Source organism: Haematobia irritans, chromosome 3 (assembly GCF_050003625.1).
Source record: "Haematobia irritans isolate KBUSLIRL chromosome 3, ASM5000362v1, whole genome shotgun sequence".
Classification (NCBI taxonomy): Eukaryota; Metazoa; Arthropoda; class Insecta; order Diptera; family Muscidae; genus Haematobia; species Haematobia irritans.
The window spans coordinates 6,842,849-6,860,926 of record NC_134399.1 but is presented as its reverse complement, the minus strand read 5'-3'; the positions used below and the strand labels follow the sequence as shown (position 1 = coordinate 6,860,926).

General features: G+C 34.2%; 1 protein-coding gene across 1 annotated transcript; it reads right to left on the bottom strand.

The window, feature by feature from the left end:
- Positions 1-9,292: 9,292 nt before the first annotated feature.
- LOC142230749 (uncharacterized) lies at positions 9,293-14,420 on the bottom strand. Its single transcript, XM_075301377.1, has 8 exons — positions 13,855-14,420; positions 13,542-13,785; positions 13,026-13,379; positions 12,917-12,967; positions 12,097-12,545; positions 11,685-12,054; positions 9,434-9,511; positions 9,293-9,355 (listed from the first exon to the last, which is right to left on the bottom strand). The coding sequence occupies exons 1-8, from the start codon at positions 14,418-14,420 to the stop codon at positions 9,293-9,295; spliced, it is 2,175 nt and encodes a 724-aa protein (XP_075157492.1).
- Positions 14,421-18,078: the final 3,658 nt, after the last annotated feature.

The window sequence follows — 18,078 nt, the reverse complement described above, 5'->3', positions numbered from 1 at the left end:
GTGGTGGTGGTGGTTCCATCATAGCGTTGGCGTTTCCTTACCACATTGATTCTTCCCTAAATTAAAGGCGGCAGTAAATTAAGTACGAGCGTCTAATCGTTTTAATTTGTTTGTATCGATTACTTTTGGCCTTTTTATTATAGTTGTTATTGCTGATGTCAACTCCAAGTGAATTAGCATCATTGGCAGGGTTTTTTTTTTTTTCTTCGACGGCTAAATCTTGGGGGGCATTGTGCGTTTGCCTTGAATGGCTGTCGTATCGTTTTAGAGTAACAGTTTTTGGACGTCAATTCAAAGGTCATAAATTTCGTATTTAATCGACTGTTAAATGTTCAATGGCAATTTTTTCTTACACTCTTGCAGTGCAGTGAAGTCAGTCGTCCATCAGTTTGGTGTCATACATCTTTAACCAACTAACCACCCTGACGCTCTACTATGGGGAAGATGTGCGTATTCACAATTAATGGGAGGATTATTTATGACATCGAGTTACAACATAGTTTCATTGTAACCTTATTTCCAGTTGTTGTTTTTTTACTGTATGGGTAATAAATTTATTAGTTTGTTCGCCTTTTTTGTTTCTTTTCATTTAAAAAAAGAACAAACAAACACCAAAACCTACATCAGAAACTTGTCCAAAAAATGCAAAAATTTAACTGATTAGCGTTAAGAATTTTCTTCTCATTTGACATCTTGACAGATGTCCAGACAAAGACATTTTGCAAATCTTAATTTGTAAAGAGCAAAACTAAAATAAATAAATATTTTGTTAAATTCTTTATCACATAAAGATTTAAAAACTTAATTGGCTTTCGCTAAACAAAGAAAAAAAAAACTCGTCCAAGGGACTTGAAAAAGTCTAAAGCCATCAAATAAACCTTCACTAATCAATATTTCGACTACAGAATAGTTGGCGAAACTTCATTCGTTTATGAAATAGTAGAATATTTGAAGCTGAAATCCTTTCTAAAAAGATATCAGAGTCCTTTAATTGGTAAAGTTCCAACAAAACCTTCAAACCTTTTGGTCCACTTAAAGTTTGAAAGTCTTCGGAACTATTTGCAACTGAAAGTTTTTGAGTATTATTTGAATTCTTAATAGATGAGAAGCTGTGAAAATTTTAATGTCAAGTACATATATTAGGCAAAAATCAGGATTTAGGGAGTGTTACGGTTGAAAATCTTCGAATCTGAAATTAGTTTGAGGATCTGTTGACTTCACAGTAAATAGATTGAAAAGCCGTGGAAATTCTTATTTCAAAGTTTTATATAGTCTGGTTAAAAATTAGAATTTTCAAACAAAAACTTGGAGAATCATTGGCTTTAGAGGGTCTTAGAAATACCACCAAGTACTTTCGTCCAAGTAAAGTTTGAAAATCTTGTAAATTGTTTGCAACTGAAAATAATTTCGGATTGTTTGACCTTAGAATAAATAAATTGTGAGGCCGTGAAAATATTATTTCAAAGTGATATAGTTTGAGTCAAAGTCTAGATTTTCATTAAAAATTTTTTGAGAACTATTGGACTTTAGAGAGTTTCAAAAATGCCATCAAGCACATTCGTTCAACTAACAAGTTGAAAATATTAAAAATTGTTTGCAACTAAAAATAATTTTCAAATTGTTTTGGCCTCGCAATAAATATATTGAGAAGCAATAATAATTCTTATTCTAAAGTGATATAGTTAGATTAAAAATCAGTTATTTTTCGTAAAAAAATAAACATTGGCTTTAGAGAGTTTTAAAAATACCACCAAGCATTTCGTTTGCGAAAAGTTTAAGAGTCTTCGAAAATATTCGCAACTGAAAATAATTTTCCATCAATTGCGATTGATTGAGAAACTAAAGAAATTTTTAATTCAAAATAATACAATCATGGTAAAGAAGATTGAGAACAACTGATTTTAGCGGTTATTTAAATATGTTTTGTTTTTATTTTATGTGGAATCACAACACGCTTAAGATACTTTGGAGCATTTTTGTAAAACAAATTAAGAAACAATGGCTTTAGAGAATTCTAAAAGCCTTACATTTGTAAAAATCTTACGATGATAAAATTCGTGTACCATACTCTAAAAAATTCTCTATCAAAATTTTATTTCTTAACAATTTTCTTCCAAAATTTTCCTTAGAAAATTTTGTCAAAATTTTATTTCTATAGAAAATTTTGCCAAAATTTTACTTCTATAGAAAATTTTGTCCAATAGTTATTTCTATAGAAAAATTTGCCAAAATTTTATTTCTATAGAAAATTTTGTTGAAATTTTTATTTCTATGGCAAATTTTGTCAAAATTTTATTTCTATAGAAAATTTTGTCAAAATTTTATTACTTCTATAGAAAATTTTGTCAAAATTTTATTCTATAGAAAATTTGTCAACATTTTATTTCTATAGAAAATTTTGTCAAAATTCTATTTCTATAGAAAATTTTGTCAAAATTTTTTTCTATAGAAAATTTTGTCAACATTTTATTTCTATAGAAAAATTTTGTCAAAACTTTATTTCTATAGCAAATGTTGTCAACATTTTATTTCGATAGAAAATTTTGATAAAATTTTATTTCTATAGAAAATTTTGTCAAAATTTTATTTCTATAGAAATTTTATCAAAATTTTATATATATAAAAAATTTTGTCAACATTTTATTTCTATAGAAAATTTTGTCAAAACTTTATTTCTATAGCAAATGTTGTCAACATTTTATTTCGATAGAAAATTTTGATAAAATTTTACTTCTATAGAAAATTTTGTCAAATTTTTATTTCTATAGAAAACTTTGCTAAAATTTGTCAAAATTTTATTTCTATAGCAAATGTTGTCAACATTTTATTTCTATAGAAATTTTGATAAAATTTTATTTCTATAGAAAATTTTGTCAAAATTTTATTTCTATAGAAAATTTTATCAAAATTTTATATATATATAAAATTTTGTCAAAATTTTATTTCTATAGAATATTTTGTCCAAAATTTTATTTCTATAGAAAATTTTATCAAAATTTTTTATATATAAAAAAAATTTTTCAAAATTTTATTTCTATAGAAAATTTTTCAAAATTTTATTTCTATAGAAAATTTTGTCAATTTTTTTTTTCTATTGAAAATTTTGTCAAAATTTTATTTCTATAGAAAATTTTGTCAAAATTTAATTTTTTTTATAGAAAATTTGTCACAATTTTATTTCTATAGAAAATTTTGTGAAAGTTTTATTTCTATAAACATTTTGTCAAAATTTTACTTCTATAGAAAATTTTGTCAAAAATTTATTTCTATAGAAAATTTTATCAAAATTTTATATATATAAAAAATTTTGTCAAATTTTTATTTCTATAGAAAATTTTGTCAAATTTTTATTTCTATAGAAAAATTTGCCAAAAAAATTTGTGAAAATTTTATTTCTATAGCAAATGTTGTCAACATTTTATTTCTATAGAAAATTTTGTCACAATTTTATTTCTATAGAAAATTTTGTCACAATTTTATTTCTATAGAAAATTTTGTCAAAATTTTATTTCTATAAAAAATTTTGTCAAAATTTTATTTCTATAGAAAATTTTGTCAAAGTTTTATTACTATAAACATTTTATCAAAATTTTATTTCTATAGAAAATTTTATCAAAATTTTATTTCTATAGAAAATTTTGCCAAAATTTTACTTCTATAGAAAATTTTGTCCAAAAGTTATTTCTATAGAAAAATTTGCCAAAATTTTATTTCTATAGAAAATTTTGTCAACATTTTATTTCTATAGAAAATTTTGATAAAATTTTATTTCTATAGAAAATTTCGTCAAAATTTTATTTCTATAGAAAATTTTATCAAAATTTTATTTCTATAGCAAATTTTGTCAAAATTTTATTTCTATAGAAAATTTTGTCAAAATTTTATTTCTATAGAAAATTTTGCCAAAATTTTACTTCTATAGAAAATTTTGTCCAATAGTTATTTCTATAGAAAAATTTGCCAAAATTTGTCAAAATTTTATTTCTATAGCAAATGTTGTCAACATTTTATTTCTATAGAAAATTTTGATAAAATTTTATTTCTATAGAAAATTTTGTCAAAATTTTATTTCTATAGAAAATTTTATCAAAATTTTATATATATATATATATATATATATATATATATATATATATATATATATATATATATATATATATATATATATATATATATATATATATATATATATATATATATATATATATATATATATATATATATATATATATATATATATATATATATATATATATATATATATATATATATATATATATATATATATATATATATATAAGATTTTGTCAAAATTTTATTTCTATAGAAAATTTTGTCAAAATTTTATTTCTATAGAAAATTTTGTCAAAATTTTATTTCTATAGAAAATTTTGTCAAAATTTTATTTCTATAGAAAATTTTGTCAAAATTTTATTTCTATAGTAAATTTTGTCACAATTTTATTTCTATAGAAAATTTTTTCAAAAATAGTTATTCTATTCAAAAAGTTGACAAAATCTTTCGTAAATAGTATGACTCTCAAACTGTAAATATATCCAATATTTTTATAATATATTAATTGTATTTTTCTATAAGAAAGGTCAACATTTGTTGGTAATTTAAAGCTTTTCTGAATAACCTAATTGACTGAGATAACGTTATTTAGGTTGATATCACAATTTATTAACATTTTATAAGAAAGAATTCTTCAACGCCTAAGTTTGAGATTCATTGAGTTATTCGATAGAAAAAATTAAATTGGTCTATAACTTCGGCATTTCAAAAGTTTCTATGAAAAGATAAAAAGTTTTCTAGTACAAAATGTTGAGAATGCTTTTAAATATACAACAACTTTTTAATGAACAAAGCTTGAACAGCCCCCACAGTTGAATGCGAAGCTATAGTTTGAGAAACACTGTGCAGGAATCTTTTGTGATTCAAACAGTTAGGAATTTTGTTACTAATGTTATAATTGTTGTTATATGAAAATAATGTTGTTTTATGAAAATAATGAACCATTTTTAAGCCTTTTTGCATAAAACCACAATGCTTTTAAGACTGTGCATCTGGAAAATTTAAACCCTCTTCAACTTATTATATGAAATTAATTATTCCACAGTTTTTATTCACAATTTTAAGTATGCCCCACTTTTTTAATTGATTTAATTGAATTTCCTATTTTGTTTTAAGACAAATTGTCTAGAAAATTATTTAAGTCCTGCTATAAATAACGAAATACTGGATCTCAACTCAAACACATTCGTACTTATGCATATTGGTCCCTCATATATCCTTTGTATTATCCTTTGACATTTCAATTAACATCGAAATCAATGGAAATTGGTGGTGGTGATGACAATTGAAATGTCCTCCCAATGAGTGCATAACTAAACATCATACAAAAGAGTACTTCTGACCCTTGAGGAATGTAGAGGACATATATACATAGACAAACATCGACCAGCAACCAAGCAAGATAAATGCAGATGAAGATAGCACGGATACATGCAATCACTAGAATCACCATACGGACTCATAGACAAATTGAAGTCATTGTCATTTCAGTTGTATGTGATAGCGGACCAAGAGTGAATGAATCACGTAAATCCATGCTTGCTATGGTCTATGGACGAATCACATTATGTATATAACCCACCCCCAAAGTTCATAGCTTCTCTGGTCATTGTGTGAAATATAAACTTTGACTGTCTACATCCAACGCAATTGTAGGTTTCTTCCTCACATCCATTAGCCGTAATCTTCTAATGCTGTTCACATGTGAATGTTAGCTACGGGAATTTTTCAAATTTAGCCTGACTGCTTGGTAGTTTGAATGTAGAAAATTCAATGCAATTCTATGACATCCGGAGATATGCCGATTTCATTTCAAAAAGCTCCCCATGGCTCCCTTTAACATCGCAACAAAGAATCTTGCTTATGAGTGGTGAAAATTGGGAGAAAGTGTGGAATACGAAAAAGGCCTTTATTTTGGTAATGGTGTTGAAATTGTCTTGAAATTGTCAGATTTTATTTCATTTTCGCTTCTCGAGCCCTTCTGCGGGAAGTGATAATTAGAATGCAGTTTTTTTTTAACTAGCACTGGAACCTCCCGAAAGTTTGGTTTAAGTCGGAAACTCTGTAGAAGCACGACTACTGCAGACGATTTATCGACCATTCCAGATTGTTGACCGAACCAACAGTCTATGTCTGCAGAACTCTTGGCAGCCTATATTGCCAAGAGTTCTGCAGACATTGGTCCAGAGGACTTGTTCCGAAGATACTGAAGCACATTGACTATCAACCAGGACGATGTATTTTGACGGCAATGTCCTACAACAATGGGATCAGATGGTCATGCTCCGAAACTACTCAATGGAGAAAATGGCACTGGATTCGTAAACCAAATCTCCCATATGTCCAACAGGCAATCCGAATAGTTTTATGACAAAAATTCTCCATCGAGGAAGCACAATATTTCAAAAACATGTCATCCAAAATTGGCTCAGATGGTTATGCTCCGAAGTTGCTGAAGTACATTGGCTGTGATTATGAGTCAGGGCGATTTATTCTGATGGTAAAGTCAGTCAAGAGTTCTTCCAAAATTGGCCCAGATGGTCAAGCACCAAAGCTGCCAAAGCGTATCGAAAAAAAATTGCGCTAGATTCCTGGACCACATCTTTCATATTTCGAGCAGATAATTCGAAAAATTTACAATTCTTCGAAGAAGACCAAATAACACTAACTCAAGATTTCTACCAAAATTCGCCCAGGTGGTCATTCTCCAAAACTTCTGAAGAAAATTGGCTGTGATTATGAGTCAGGGCGATGTATTCTGATGGTAAGGTCTGACTAGAGTTCTTCCGAAATTGGCCCAGATGGTTATGCTCCAAAGCTGCCGAAACGTATCGAAAAAATTGCATTAGATTCCTGGATCACATCTTCCATATTTCGAGCAGGTAATCCGAAAAATTTACTATTCTTGGACCAGGTGGTCATTCTGCAAAACTTCTGAAGAAAATTGCCTGTAGTTATGAGTCAGGGCGATGTATTCTGATGGTGAGGTCTGACTAGAGTTCTTCCGAAATTGGCCCAGATGGTTATGCTCCAAAGCTGCCGAAACGTATCGAAAAAAATAGCGCTAGATTCCTGGACCACATCTTTCATATTTCGAGCAGATAATTCGAAAAATGGTCGAAGAAGACCAAATAGGTTAGGTGGCAGCCCGATGTATCAGGCTCACTTAGACTATTCAGTCTATTGTGATACCACATTGGTGAACTTCTCTCTTATCACTGAGTGCTGCCCGATTCCATGTTAAGCTCAATGACAAGGAACCTTCTTTTTATAGCCGAGTCCGAACGGCTTTCCACATTGCACTGAAACCACTTAGAGAAGCTTTGAAACCCTCAGAAATGTCACCAGCATTACTGAGGTGGAATAATCCACCGCTGAAAAAGTTTTTGGTGTTCGGTCAAAGCAGGAATCGAACCCACGACCTTGTGTATGCAAGGCGGGCATGCTAACCATTGCACCACGGAGGCTCCCAAGAAGACCAAATAATACTGCCTCAAGATTTTTTCCAAAATTCGCCATGCTCCGAAACTTCTGAAGAAAATTGGCTGTGATTATGAGGGCTGTGGTTATCAGGGCGATGTATTCTGATGGTAGAGTCAGTCAAAAGTTCTTCCGAAATTGGCCCAGATGGTCGTGCTACGTAGCTGCTGAAGAATATTAAAAAAAAATGGCGCTAGATTCCTAGACGACATCTTCCATATATTCGATGATCAATTGTTAGGCAGGAATCTTCGCCGAGGAAGATCAAACAAGGCTGTCTCAAGAAACCTTACAAAATTGGCCCTGGTAGTCATGGTCCGAAGCCACTGAAGTACATTAAATGTAGTTATAAGCCAAGACGATGTATTCTGACGTTAAAGTCAGTCAAGAGTTCTTCCAAAATTGGTCCAGATTGTCATGCTCCAAAGATGCTGAAGAATTTCAAAATAATTCTGGACAACATGTTCCATATGTCGAACAGGCAATCCGATGGACAAAAATTCTTCATCGAGGAAGACTAAATATAGCTGCCTCAAGTATTCTACAAAAATTGGATCAGATGGTCATAGGTTAGGTTAGGTGGCAGCCCGATGTATCAGGTTCACTTAGACTATTCAGTCCATTGTGATACCACATTGGTGAACTTCTCTCTTATCACTGAGTGCTGCCCGATTCCATGTTAAGCTCGATGACAAGGTACCTCCTTTTTATAGCCGAGTCCGAACGGCGTGCCACATTGCAGTGAAACCACTTAGAGAAGGTTTGAAACCCTCACCAGCATTACTGAGGTGGGATAATCCACCGTGTTCGGTCGAAGCAGGAATCGAACACACGACCTTGTGTATGCAAGGCGGGTATGCTAACCATTGCACCACGGTGGCTCCATCAGATGGTCATGCTTCGAAGTTGTTGCAGTACAATGAAGTAAATGGTGCTTGGAATTCCTGGAACACATCTTCCATATGTCGAGCAGGCAATCCGATGGGCAAAAACTCTTCATCGAGGAAGACCAAACAAGGCTGCCTCATAAGTTATTCTAAAAGTAGCAGAATGATAATGCTGCGAAGCTGCGACATTGTGTTCGTAAATATCTCATATGACTCTCAAACTTTAAATATTTGGGAATCATTGTATTTATCTATAAGAGAGGTTTTTGCAATCCTTTTCTGAACGATATAATTGATTCAGATAGCATGACTGATATTTTTATTAATCTAAAGCACAATGGAGAACATATTGCCAAATTTGTGGACCACATTTCCCATATGTTGAGCAGGCAATCCGATGTGCAATTTTAAAGCAATAACTCCTCATCGAGGAAGACCAAACACGGCTGCCTCAAAAGTTCTTCCAAAATTGGCCCGGATGGTAATGCTGCGAAACTACTAAAGTATATTAAAGCAAATGTCGCCGGATTTCTAGACCACATCGTCCACAACTTTTAGGGCCAAAAATCTTCGTGGAGGAGGACCAAACAACGCTATTCTAAAGTATATTAAAGCAAATGTCGCCGGATTTCTAGATCATATCGTCCACAACTTTTAGGGCCAAAAATCTTCGTGGAGGAGGACCAAACACCGCTGCCTAAAAGAAGATATTGCTGGTCTCCAATTCCTAAGGCCTTTTAACAAAAGACCTTTCCTCTTATCCTTCGACGGAATGTCATGCTAGTCCTTTTGTTGCTGGGATAGTTGAAATTGCACATAGAGCACTATTGCAGCCCATTTGGCACGCTTGACTACATGTCAACCCTAGCTCGTTTCTCTATGTTTGTGACACACATGCGACCATTCGACCAAACCTTTAATAGTAACACACATGCAAACCCAAGTTCCATAGGCTCAAGAATCTCTAGTATCCTTGCCAGTATGCCACCCACCCACAATGTTGATGATGTCCTCAACGGTTGTTGGATAAAATCCACACAGGAATATCGAATGTTCTCTATTTGGAAATTCTGCATCACAATATGATTTGTCATTCAAAGAGAGAAAGATACATACATGGATATTTAACATGCATGGACTCACATAGATGAATCTCTAATGTCTCTAAGGCTATATATGGCTATGTGTAGTAATGATTGGTGTGGAAGAGTGTTAAAGTTATCTTTCCTTTTTTCCGATTCTTTTGTAAGAGGAGGAAAATTACCAAGAGAATCAGGACAATAGGAGGAGATCATATATATCCTTTCAGACCCGGTTAGAATTCTCGTGCACTCTCTAATCTTCGTTCCTGGCCCTCTGTTCCACTAACTCAGGAGTATCTCACAGGTCCCCGGTCTAACAAAGAAAAACACATTTTTTTTTGTCAAAATTAGTTTTTATTATTCAACATAGTTCCCTTCACGAGCGATGCAACGATTATAACGAGATTCCAATTTTTTGATACCATTTTGGTCTCAGTTTCGGCGATCACCTCTTCATTGCAGCCAAATTTTTCCCTGCGAGCATCTTTTTGAGGTCTGAGAGCAAGAAACAGTCGCAGGGGGCCAGATCTGGAGAATACGGTGGGTGCGGAAGCAAATCGAAGCCCAATTCATGAATTTTTGCCATCGTTCTCAATGACTGCGTTGTCTTGGTGGAACAACACTGTTTTCTTCTTCATATGGGGCCGTTTTGCCGCGATTTCGACCTTTACATGATCCAATAACGCCATATAATAGTCACTGTTGATGGTTTTTCCCTTCTCGAGATAATCGATAAAAATTATTCCATGCACATCCCAAAAAACAGAGGCCATTACTTTGCCAGCAGACTTTTGAGTCTTTCCACGCTTCGAAGAAGGTTCACCGGTCGCTGTCCACTCAGCCGACTGTCGATTGGACTCAGGAGTGTAGTGATGGAGCCATGTTTCATCCATTGTCACATATAGACGGAAAAACTCGGGTGTATTACGAGTTAACAGCTGCAAACGCCGCTCAGAATCATCCACACGTTGTTGTTTTTGGTCAAATGGTCTAGAATCGGATTAAACACGCTTTCGTTCACATCCATGAATTCAGGGTCAAATAGTCCTTCATGATACCCTTGCTATGGCTATTGATAGTAAATGAGGTTTTAATTGGGCTGATCAGTAAAGGCATCAAGGTAGTGGCGTGATGTTTTACAGTATCTTTCAGACTGGACCAGAGGATATGGAATGGGTGTGAACCCTGAAAAAAACCGAGCTGGTACACTTTACGAGGAAAAGAAAGATCATTGGATACAAGCTCCTGAACTTCAAGGAACGACGTTGAGTCTCTCGAAGTCAGCAAGATACTCAGAGTTGTCTTAGACTCAAAACTGAATTGGAGGGAAAATACCTCAGATCGCCTAAGTATGCGGCATTTCATTCTGGGGGAGTACAGAACTTCTTGCCGAGCGTCATAGACGGACTATAGGGCGACCGGGCATGTTTATCACGATAAGCCGTGCTGTGCTTAAGCCACCGTGGTGCAATGGTTAGCATGTCCGCCTTGCATACACAAGGTCGTGGGTTCGATTCCTGCTACGACCGAACACCAAAAAGTTTTTCAGCGGTGGATTATCCCACCTCAGTAATACTGGTGACATTTCTGAGGGTTTCAAAGCTTCTCTAAGTGGTTTCACTGCAATGTGAAACGTCGTTCGGACTCGGCTATAAAAAGGAGGTACCTTGTCATTGAGCTTAACATGGAATCGGGTAGCACTCAGTGATAAGAGAGAAGTTCACCACTGTGGTATCACAATGGACTGAATAGTCTAAGTGAGCCTGTTACATCGGGCTGCCACATAACCTAACCTAACCTAACTCTGTGCTGGGTCCTTGGGCACTGTTGAATGAAGAAGCAGATGTGCTGGTTAAGTAGGATGCTCGTAAAACGAAAAATGCCCTTGCGGAAGATTTTCCACCACTGTTTCCATATCTCAACAGGATCCATGTCAAATATGAGGCACTATGGCGAGGACTTTAGGTGGAATTACACACCATGCTTCAATCCGTGCGTTGATGGAAGGGTTGATTTTTTTATTTATTTATTTATTTATTTAAGTCTATGGATATACAAAAATCCTTACAGACTAGCTCGTAAACTAAAAGTAGTAAGATTCTAGTACTTCATTAAATTTTTTCAAAGACATTGATAAGTCTAAATTAAGTTTAGCATTTACAGCATTATATTCAAAAAGCGAACGCGTAATGGGCTCATTTCTGGAATAGTTTGTAGTATGAGTAGAGATATAAAAAGTTTCCTCATATCTAAGAATATGAATAGGTACCTTAAATTTTATAAGACTTAAAAGAAAAGAAGAATCTATTAAACCAGACACTAGCTTAAATATAAATAAAACAGAACAACGAGACCGATTATTGACCAATGTATCTAGATGAATAAGTTTGCACCGAGATTCATATGAAGGTAAAGGTGATTGAAAATTAAGACAAGCAAGACAAGCCTTCAAAAATTTCTTTTGAATTCTTTCAATGCGGTTAACATGAACCGAATAGAAAGGATTCCAAACCATGGAAGCATATTCAAGCCTAGACCGAACAAAAGAAATATATAGCAATTTCAGTGTGTACGGATTTGTGAAATCTTTAGCATTTCTCATAACGAAAGCTAAGAGAGAATATGACTTAGGAACAATGTAATCAATGTGCAAGTTAAACGTGAACTTCGAATCAAAAACCACTCCCAAGTCCAAAGTACTTTCAACTCTGCGTAATAAAATGTTATTAATACTATACTCTGATTCAATGGTCAATAAACGCCTAGAAAAACGAATGTACGAGCATTTTCCAATATTCAGTTTCAAGCGATTCATTTCACACCAACTATATAGGCGATTAATATCGTCCTGAAGTTGAGATATGTGATTACTGCAATTAATGGCCGAAAAAACCTTCAAATCGTCCGCATACAAAAGAACATTTCCAAAACGAAAACAAGAACTGATATCATCAATGAATAAAACAAAAAGAAGTGGGCCCAAAACACTACCCTGGGGAACACCAGAGGGAGCATAATAAGGCTTAGAATGAAAATTCCCAATAGAAACATAACAACTTCTGTTCTTAAGGTATGAATCAAACCAATTAAGAATGCTTGAATGTACCCCCATCTTAAACAATTTTAGCAAAATAATGGAATGAGACACTCGGTCAAAAGCCTTAGAAAGATCGAAATAGATGGTGTCAACTTGCCACCCCTTTTCGAATTTTGAAATACAATAATTTGTAAAACTCAAAAGATTGGTTACAGTTGAACGTTTTTTAATAAAACCATGCTGCGTTTCCGATAAAAAAGGAACAACAGTCGCAAAAAAATATTTGTAAACAATATGTTCAAACAATTTTGAAACATTTGAGAGTTTAGAAATCGGTCTATAATTGCTAATATCACTCTTCGAGCCGGATTTATGAATTGGAGTAATGGACGAGTATTTCCAGCAATCTAAAAATTTACCTAATTTAAGTGACAAGTTAAAAATGTAAGCCAATGGCTGACAAACAGACATACTACATTTCTTTAGCAGTAGGCTACAAAGGCCATCATTATCGGGCTTAGTATTCTCAGAAAGATCAGACAAACCAGATATTACATCGCTCTCACATATAGCTAAATGACCCCAATCGATAATATGGTTTACACTATTTAAAACACTCTCATCAATTCCATCATTAATACACTGAAAATTGGAGAAAAAATAGTCAGCAAACAAATCTACTTGGTCTTTGGGAGTCACAGCTCTCTTATCACCAAGAAACATTACAGAAGGGTAATCACTAGAGCTTTTCTTAGAATTAATATAATTCCAAAAAGACTTAGGATTATCACATATTCTTCTTTCAAAGCTAAGCACATACTGCTTATAAAGAAATTTATTTAGATGAGAAAATTCTCTTGAAAAATGTTCATACATTCGTTTGTTTTCGGCAGAATTATTATTCCTATACATTTTATGATATTTATTTCTTTTGTTTTTTAATTTCTTTAAACCTTGTGTATACCAAGGTAGTTTGTATACCTTGGGCCTTAAGCGTGGAATATTCGCAAAACAAATACTATTTATATGCTGAACGAAAATATTAAAGCAATCTTGAAGAGATTTACCATAAAATAAATCAATCCAACTAATACGAGAAATGAGCTCATTAAGTAAATCGAAATTACAGTGATTAAAATCCAACTTATCAGTAACATCATTAGCTTTAGGAAAATAATAAAATTCTAATTTAATGCTTAATGTCACATGATGCAATCCTGGAGAACTTATTGGATATGAGTATTTATCAATTAAAAAATTCAAATTTTTAGAAATAAAAATAAGATCTAAAAACCTATTCAAATCATTTGCATATGAATTAATTTGAACTAAATCCAAACCCGAAAGCGCATCAATAAAATTGATTTCATATTCTTTGTTGACATTATTTGCATACAAGTAGTTACAAAAATTGCTATTCGACCAAATTAAATTATTTAAATTAAAATCGCCTAGAATAATACATGCATCAACATCATTTTGCGGACATAATTCAATAATATTTTGTACATGGGCATTGTAAAGATCAACCTTACTATTGGGTGGAATATATGATGCAAATATGAACAAGAAACCAGCACTACCAGTAATCCGAACACACAATTGGTCCAAGAGTGAGTCACTATTGGGCAGTTGTACTAACATAGGCTTTAAATTTCTGTTAACAGCTATTAATACACCTCCCCCACGGGAAAGTCCAGTTTTAAAAGAATCACGATCTTTTCGAAAGACATTATATATATCCGTATTAAAAAATTCGCCATCATAGAAGTCTCCATTTAGCCAGGTCTCAACAAACACAAAAACGTCGAAATCCATCTGAGAAGTTAGCATAAATACACTAGATGATTTTGTTCTCATACCGGACAAATTTTGATAATAAAAAGAAATTGAACGATGAGCGCTAGTATCATTTACGTTAGCTCTTGGTTCTGAGGGCCTTTTAGAAAATTATGAAATGGACGCACTTTCACATTAGACGGCCAAACAGCTGGTTTAAATAAATCTTTATAAAATTCTTGGGAGACACCCAACTTGAAGTTAATACTTTTCATAAGCTGTATATTTGCATCTCTCTTTACCAGTTTATAGCACAACAAATCATTTTTAGATATATTCATGTGTTTCTCAACATAAGAAACAATTTGATCCTCAGTTACAGTTGATTTAAAAGAAGACAAGTGAACCCATTTTTTCCAAGACACTACATCAAGTTCATCATTAGCATCAACTCCAATAATGGCATTATTTTGCTTTTGCTTTCGCTTTGCCTTTGCCTTTTCATTTTCACTAGCAATATTATTTATTTGGTTGCAATTGTCATCTGTATGAGTCGTTATGACATTCGTACAGCTGGAGAGAGCAGCCGAAACAGCAGTACTCTGGCGCGAAGAAACATCTTCAGTGTTGTTGTTCTCGTGCACATGATTAACATTAAGAGTAGAAACATCAAGCTCACTTGAAATATCATTACCCCTAGAACAAGCAGCAACAGGTAAACTTGGCAGCACCACCACACCATGAGAGATACTTGTAGAGAGCCCATTAGCATGCGAAGAGTTGTTTGCCGAGGTATCTGTATTAGAAGCCAAACCAGTATTAACTGGGAGAGATTCCAATGACGTATATCCCGTTTTGTTGGCATTTGTTGAGAGATTTATAAATGTAGATAACATCATTTTCATTTCTTTAACTTCATGTGAGAGATTTGCTAATTTAGCAACAATGTCATTTGCAGTATGGACACAGACATCGCAATTATAAACAATATGCCTGTTTTTCTTCATGCATTCGAAAACACTTAATTCAGCAACTCCTGAGCAGTAGTAGTGAAACTTTCCATTGCAAAGTTTACATTTTACGTGCTTTTCTGAATTAAACGGATTGAAACACTTTGCACACAATGTCTTGGGCTGAGCACCATCCATAATAAACAACCGAACTGCACAACAGTCTGCTTGCGGTAGACTATTCGAGCTTTTGATTTCGAAGAGAAATTTCAACTCTTCAATCATCGGACGCATTGTACGCATTTAACGCATGGTATGTATTTCTACCTTTTGGGTCTCCTCGAAAGGTTGCGGATATTGAGGCCTTTAATTGGCATTATAACTGGGTACAACACTTGGGAAACATATGATAAAAGTTGGCCTTAAAGGTGATGACATTTGCAGAAGGTGTCTGGACCCGGAAGCTACAGAAGCTTCGTACCTCTTACTGTGTCAGTGGCCAGCATTATTATCCTTTAGAAAAAAATAAGATACTGGGCTCTTTTTTTATTTCAGGCTCTCGCTGATCAGCGGGAGCTGGGATTTCTCAAGATTCCCCGAAATACTATACGCTAGTTGGATCGATAGAAAGCAACATCCTGAATTCCGCAAGTCACATTATCGAGAATCCTCCAGAGCGGGATTTATACAATTCCGTGGAAAACGCTCTGCTTGCTGAGGTTTCAAGATTCAGAAGAAAAAAGTTTGCAGAAGCTTAGGAAAAATGTAATGATTTGGGCGAGAAAAAATCTTCGGCGACATGCGCCAACTATCATCTGGAAAGGTAGCCGAACAAATGCTAAGATCTCTACGGTTCCAATGGTTGCCAGCAACAATAAAAGCTATTCTTTCCATGAGTACTGACAATTTGGTGATAAACTAGCGGTAATGGCAGATAAAAGAAACGACCATCTCGGAAATGAATCGATAAATCAAGTAAGTAAATCTGGCCCAGTATAAAGACTGGAAAATCTTGAAGAGCAAATTAATGCAATAACACGAAAAGCTGACGAACAATACAACGTAACCGCAGGACATTCAGAAAACGTTGAGAAAATAAAACTCGGTCCCATGGTGAAACAAATTATGGATGAAAGTGTTGGTATAACTTTAAATATAATGATAAAACCACGAAGTGTCGGTTTCCCTGTTCTTATAAATCGGAAAACACACGGACGAAGGAGAATTGAAGATATGTCACCTCGTGTTACGGGATCAGTCTACCAAGCAGCAAGTTTTTGTGGATACTGGGGCTGATGTGTCAGTGATTCGAGCATCTTTATATCGAGGCGAAGCAGAAGCGTTCGAACTACAAGCAGCAAATAGAACTTCGATTAAAAGATTTGACACGAAAATTCTTAAACTTAATCTTGTTTTAAGAAGAGATTTTGTGTGACCGTTCGTTATTTAATCCGCTTAACGTTTTGTGTAGAAACTATAACTCGGTGTATACATTGCTCTTGTTATTTGAATCGATTCCTGCCATAAAGGAAACTATACTTAAGTTGGACAATAAGGTTGCTGAACCAAGGGTTGTTGCCTTCAAATTTTTCAGGTAGATTGCTATACATTTGAGTCTGACTGCGGGAGTCCCTATTGTCTTGCGGTGGACCCTACTGACCTAAAGTCTCAGGGGGTCCTATCTGGCCAATTTTCAAACACACGATGCACTCATACTCTGGCATCTGGAATTTTTAGCCTTGTTTGGCTTAGCGGGGTATTGGGGTCCCTTCTGACCCATCTGTTGATATATGTTGAACCTTTATTAAGTTCCACGGAGCCCCTACTGGCTCAACGGGGTCCCTACTGACCCATCTCGAATAACTAACTTAGGAGTCCCTTCTGACTCGCTGTGGTCCTTACTGACCTATAGGGTCCCTTCTGGGCCAATTCGAATATAGAATTGTATTTAATTGAATTGAAATGTTATATTTTGTAATGTCCCGGCTGCTATTAGCCGTGTAAATAAATAAATAAATAAATAGCTGATATAACCCAACTTCTCGTTGGTTCTGATTTTTTTTAGAGAATTTTCGATTTGCTTGTCAATATAAGAAGACACTGTCTCCTTGATAACAGAACAAATATGAACGTCGATTATTCATTATCAACTATAATCCAAATATCTTCAGTCACTTGCAATACTCTCCCGCACAATTTTCCGTTGCATTCCTTAAGCGGCGAGTTCAGAGATGTAGCAAGACTGTCGCCATCAATCCCAGGTGGAAACTGGGATTGAACCCACGAGAGGCACACTAGGTTAGGTTAGGTTAGGTGGCAGCCCGATGTATCAGGCTCACTTAGACTATTCAGTCCATTGTGATACCACATTGGTGAACTTCTCTCTTATCACTGAGTGCTGCCCGATTCCATGTTAAGCTCAATGACAAGGGACCTCCTTTTTATAGCCGAGTCCGAACGGCGTTCCACACTGCAGTGAAACCACTTAGAGAAGCTTTGAAACCCTCAGAAATGTCACCACCATTACTGAGGTGGGATAATACACCGCTGAAAAACTTTTTGGTGTTCAGTCGAAGCAGGAATCGAACCCACGACCTTGTGTATGCAAGGCGGGCGTGCTAACCATTGCACCACGGTGACTGACTATAGTCGTCCAAATGGACATCAATTCAAGTGAAGAATTGGTGTCATCCTCTACAACCAAACCTAACCTATCCTAACAGTGGTAAATCTCTCTTATCACTGAGTGCTGATCGATTCTATGTTTAGCTTAAAGGGAACTTCTTTTT

Coding starts and splice junctions, on each gene's coding strand:
- LOC142230749 (XM_075301377.1), bottom strand. CDS start 14,420: ATGAGAACAAAATCATCTAGTGTATTTATGCTAACTTCTCAGATGGAT. Junction 12,546..12,916: donor TCATAAATCCGGCTCGAAGA/GTGATATTAGCA, acceptor TTTCATTCTAAG/CCTTATTATGCTCCCTCTGG. Junction 9,512..11,684: donor CGCTTTTTGAATATAATGCT/GTAAATGCTAAA, acceptor ATTGTGATGCAG/AATTTCCAAATAGAGAACAT.